The following is a 5,491-nucleotide window of genomic DNA, read 5'->3' as shown; positions in this document are numbered from 1 at the left end:
CGCAAGGTATGCGTATTGCTCTCTAATGCGCACGTTAGAACAACACTACAACACGAGGCGGGCCTATTAGGCCTGCACACGGTTCGGTTTAGGGGGATTTCTGGAACCGAACCGAACCGATGCCATCGGTTTGGAAGAATTCCAAACCGTAACCGAACCGTTTGAGGGGTAGAACCGAACTGTTTGGGGGGTAGAACCGAACCGAACCGAACCAAACCGGTTTTGACCGGATCGGTTCGGGTCGGTTCACGGTTTATCCGAATTCAAAACACAAGGCAAAAAGGGCTGCAAATGTGACAAATCCAAATCAAAATCTTCTTGGAACCAAACAATTTTCTGAACAGTGTAAATGTAAAGGGCTGCAATGCATAGTTTTTAGCGTTAAATTCATGATATTTTATATTTTTCGCCCCTTTATTTAGTTGGGACACCCATTTGGTCCTCTTTCTAGTCAAAGATACACTAGATTTGGGTGTGCCAAGTAAAGAAAAGGGGCTGATATATGTGTATTTTTCGCCCCTTTACTTACTTGGACACCCATTTGGTCCTCTTTCCGGTCATAGATATTAGATATACTAGATTTGGGTGTGCCAAGTAAAGAAAATGGGCTGATATATATGATTAAATAAATAAAACAAAAATGGCAAAAATGCCATCGGTTCGGTTCGGTTTTTCGGTTCAAAATTTTTTTAAACCATGACCGAACCGATCCAATCGGTTTATGAATAATGGAAACCGCGACCGAACCATTGGCACTAAAAACCGAACCGAACCGAAATGCCCGGTTCGGTTCGGTTTATCGGTTTAGACGGTTAAATGTGCAGCCCTAGGTTATATGAAGTGAAACAACAGATATTAGGGTTTTTCTATATAAACTATATAAGCGACTCAACCCCCATTTTAGTTCTCCTTCTGTGAAACAAATCTAGGGTTTGGGACGAACTTGAGGTGGAGCGATGGAGCAGACCTTTATCATGATCAAGCCCGATGGAGTTCAACGTGGCCTGGTAAGATTCCTTATTCTTCACTACTTCTTATCTGTTTTTTTTTTTTTTTTTGTCATTATTTGGGAACTAGGGTTTCTTTTGCTGGTTTTCAGTGATAGTTTGTTTTGAATATCCTATTTTGTTACATTTCCGCTTTCTCTTCTCCAATTCGTGTTGACTATTCGTTACTTTGATAGATCTGGTGTACTTTTTGAATTATATGTGGATTTGTCTGTTCAATTGGATGAAAACGTTCTAATTAACGATATTTTTTCCATTCTCAGCCATGAAAAATCTCTTTTTTTAGGTGAGGTATTAAGCTGTTATTCAGTCTGGATCCTGGATTTATAGTTTATTTCTTTTCTAGGCCGTTTTGATTCAATAGATTTTTATAATCCATGACTGTAAAATCCCGGAATCCCGGATTTTACAAGTTAAAACCTAGATTTTTAAAGCTACAATCTGGATTTTACCAGACTGAGTTGAGTCCAATAATAGGTTTTGGGTTTACAATCAGTTGTCATAATCTGAAACGAACAGGACCTGAGTGGTATCACGCTTTATTTGCACATTCAAAATCCAGGCTTTAGGATTTAAAATCTAGGTTTTAGCTTCAAAATTCTAGTTCTTAGCTTGTACAATCCAGGATTTTACAATCATGGATTATAAAATCCATGTATCCAAACGGCTAGTTCGTGTTTTGTTATTTTTACTCTTCTTTTACTTTGGCTTTTGAATACTTGTTAGTATTGAGATAATTGTGGAACGTTGTAGCTAAGGCATTTTCTTCCTCTGCTTTCAAATAATTATTGAGATTTTCAGTGTAGTAGCTAAGGGTGGGACTCTGATTGGGTTGGGATGGGGCCAACCCGACTCGACCCGAGGAACCCTTTTTTTTTTTCCAACCCGAACCCAACCCGACCTGATTTCCAACCCGATGCGGTTCAACCCGACCCTCCCGACCCGAGTTCAACCGAATTTTTAAGTTTACAGAAAAAAATGGTAAAAAATGTCGATTTTCAATTAGGTCGGGCCGCCCAAACTCTCAACCCGATCCCAACCCAACCCAAACTCAACCCAAGTTGGGAAAATTCTACACAAACTGGAACCCAACCTGACCCAACTTTTTTAGGGTTGAACCTGACCGACCTGAGTTGCATCCCTCTAGTAGTAGCAGCGTAGAGCTGTTGTTGCGTAGTTGTTTTTGTTTTCCTTGTTAGTGGAATTAGGTAGGCTCTGGTTAATCTTTGAAGCAGTGTTGTTATGGTTTTATTATATTCAATCAGTTTTTGGGTTCTCTGTTGGATTGGCGATATGAAATCACCACACTTGTTAATCTTGGGATTAACTTCTTTATCAAGGGGCATTCTTGGAATGTGTTTTATAAGTTCACTAAAGAGGGTTTTTATCTTTAGTTGGGGAATTATTCTCAAGGACAAGTTAGAGCTCTTTCTCTACAAGAAAAGAGTGTTTCTCTATCTAAGGGTTTTCTTCTTCTCTTGCAAGAGCTTTGATCCAAGGTTATTGGGTTTCTTTTAAAAGTGTTTTTCGGGTTGTGAAGACATTGTGAAGGGGTAGTTGAGTTTTTGCTTGGGTTGCAAGAAGAGGGTGTTGGTGGGTTTTTTTCACCATTGTTGGAGAGGTAAGGGTTTTTACCCTTGTTTGTATTTTCCTATCCTTGAACAATATCATTTTTTTCATCACGATGTTACTTGTTTTCTATTCACTAAAAACTTATGAGAAGGTCAGATGGATGCACTATTATAATAGATAATATTAGGATATCATGAAGAGAAAATTGAACTATTAATTTGCTATTTATTCAGTTTGAGAGATTTGTGTTGATTTTCAGGTGGGTGAGATTATTAGTAGGTTTGAGAAGAAAGGTTTCTATCTGAAAGGTATTCACTTTTGATTTTTTATTTGCACGCTTATTTATCATTTCTGTCTTTTACTTTTTTTTTTCTTTTTATTAAGCTGTTGTTTGTTTGGTTCTGCGTTGGTTTGAATTTAGGCATGAAGCTTATTACTGTGGACCGTCCTTTTGCTGAGAAGCACTACGCAGACCTGTCTGCTAAACCCTTTTTCAGTGGGCTGGTTGATTACATTATATCTGGCCCGGTGGTTGCAATGGTTTGGGAGGGTAAGAATGTTGTTGTGACTGGTCGGAAGATCATTGGAGCCACAAACCCCTCAGATTCCGCCCCAGGCACCATTCGTGGGGACTTGGCAGTTGAGATTGGCAGGTAACTTGTGTTATTATCCATTAACTTTTTTTGAGCGACGTTTATCAACAATAGCTTCTTTCTAATTCATGTATGATATGGGATGTCCGTTTACAGCCTCTTTGAATACCTCTTAAATAAGAACCAATTTGGTGGCATCCAATGATGCCCTTAGTCTCTTCTTTGATACCAATGGATGGATGTTCCAACTTGTATGTGATACGATCAAAGAACTTGTGGGAACAGAAACGAAGACAGAATCTTGTAAACAATGTTGAAAAACTCCTTTCTACATGGAAATCCATCAGCAGATTTTCGAGTTTGACTTGTTGATGTTTTCAAAACGCAATGACCTAACCGAGTTTTCTAACAAACTGATTAAAGTCACCAATTCAATTAGACAAACAATGGAAAAAGGGAAAATTGATGCAAAAAGGAAAACAGTAATTTGTAAAGAAATTATTGGGACACTTTATATGAATTTAATGTTTATATACAATTATACATGCATTAAGTCATTTGGGTTTGGGCTTCACACTGTTCCATTTGAAGGATTTTCCAGTCTGAGAAGATGGATTGGGAGTGGATAGTGGAGATATGTGAGGGTTTGGTCTGTTTTTTTTATGGGTAAGAGGGTTTGGTCATTTGGTATCAGGAGCATGGTAGATAAGCAAAGAGATTGGAAGCATAATGTAAATGGATTTTTCAGTTTTCTCTAGATAGCAAACGTATTGACTGGGAAAGGTCTGAGAAGGAATGTAGAATAACCAATCCTGTCACTGAAATGAAATACAAGTAGAAACTAAGTTGAAAAAATAGATAGTGAGAGGGCTAAGAAAGTTTATGTTTCCTCCAATGAATAACTGGAGTTGAAAAGTGGCAGAGTCAATGATTCACAAGGTCTGTTTTCTCAAATGTGGTTTAAATCGTCTCTTTATTTTTTTTACTCACTCTTTTCTTGGCTCAACCTAGTGACCTAGCTTCAGATGCCACTCTCATGTTAGTATCTCACTTCCTATATGCTTCCGGAAATTTAGCTTATAGATCGAGTTTGTTGCCACTCGTGCTGCCGGCTACTTCTGCTAGCTACATAAATTGTGTGAATTTTGTCTGTACTGCCCTCTTTTTTAATCTGTTCTGAGCATTCTCTAGTGTTCATACTTTCTTTTATGTTTCAATAAATGCTGTATCTTAGATGCATATCATACCAATTCTATACTCTGTCAATGATGTAAGACATGTAAGATTTCTTCATAAATATTCTAAAATGTTATACACGCTTCTCAATGTGTCATCTCTAATTTGTTTGAACCAACGTTCTTTAAGGTGGTAGGCATTTTTTTTTTCCTGGTATTAGCTCTATTATATCTGTACCATTAAAACAAGCTCTATTATATCTGCAAATATAACCTTAAAGATCATTTTAAACCAATTAAATAGATTGGGTCAGCTTGTAAGTTGCTACCTGTGGGCACTGGCGCCTGGGAATCAAATTATGGTATCCAAAGATTAGTGAGATTACAACAATAATCATAACCATCCATCAAAGAATCAACTAAATTTATAAAACCATTACATTCAAGAAGATTTTTTTAGAGTGTTTTCTTTTTTTTCTGTTAATGGCTCTTTTTAGCTTCTCTTCGTCAGAAAATAAAAAGAATTACCAAAGAATTTTTTTCAGTCTCATGTTTTGCACTGATGAAATGTCCTGAAGCCTGGTCTAATGACTATGAAAGGGCTTTCAGAAGACAAAAACCAGGAAAATGAGTTGAAAAAGTTTTGGAAAAGAGGGGTTTCTTAACCAAAATAGATTAAGATCTTCCTAGATTTTTTGTGTGTCTGTGTGCACCCTGGTCTGGATGTGGTGCAAGCTTGTTAGGGTTTTATGCCTAGTGCTTGTTTTTTGGTGTCATCTTCTTTGGTAGAGCAATGGAATGGTTTGTGTCAAATGCTTGTATTCCGATCCTTTTTTTTCTCGTGCAGGAATATCATCCACGGTAGTGATTCTGTGGAGAGTGCTAGGAAAGAGATTGCTTTGTGGTTCCCAGATGGCCCTGTAGAGTGGCAGAGCAGCCTCCATCCCTGGATTTATGAGTAAACAACCACTGGTGTGGCCTTTGTTCATCAGTGCTAGCTTCTTTTATTTTCTAGATTTCATGGAACTTAAATTTTGACTGTCCTAATGTATCTGCATCTGTTACTGCTCCTGTTGCATCTTGCTGTATCGGGGTGTGATATAATACTCTTACCATAATCAAATACTGCAACCTCTCTTTGATA

General features: G+C 37.7%; 1 protein-coding gene across 1 annotated transcript; it reads left to right on the top strand.

Moving 5' to 3' along the window:
* The first annotated feature begins 872 nt into the window (after positions 1–872).
* Positions 873–5,491, top strand: LOC143884886 (nucleoside diphosphate kinase 1-like). Its single transcript, XM_077388728.1, has 4 exons — positions 873–1,007; positions 2,839–2,887; positions 3,001–3,232; positions 5,195–5,491. Exons 1-4 carry the CDS (start codon positions 957–959, stop codon positions 5,307–5,309), a joined length of 447 nt encoding a protein of 148 aa, XP_077244843.1. The 5' UTR covers positions 873–956; the 3' UTR covers positions 5,310–5,491.

Source organism: Tasmannia lanceolata, unplaced genomic scaffold (assembly GCF_043159265.1).
Source record: "Tasmannia lanceolata isolate RefF3 unplaced genomic scaffold, GAP_Taslan_0.1 ptg000008l, whole genome shotgun sequence".
Lineage (NCBI taxonomy): Eukaryota > Viridiplantae > Streptophyta > Magnoliopsida > Canellales > Winteraceae > Tasmannia > Tasmannia lanceolata.
The sequence above is the reverse complement of the archived record's forward strand: the minus strand, read 5'-3'. Positions and strand labels throughout refer to the sequence as shown.

Bases quoted from the DNA above. Each gene is read 5' to 3' on its own strand.
- LOC143884886 (XM_077388728.1), top strand. From the start codon at position 957: ATGGAGCAGACCTTTATCATGATCAAGCCCGATGGAGTTCAACGTGGC. The intron at 2,888-3,000 runs GTATTCACTTTT...GTTTGAATTTAG, and splicing joins GAAAGGTTTCTATCTGAAAG to GCATGAAGCTTATTACTGTG. The intron at 3,233-5,194 runs GTAACTTGTGTT...TTTCTCGTGCAG, and splicing joins TTGGCAGTTGAGATTGGCAG to GAATATCATCCACGGTAGTG.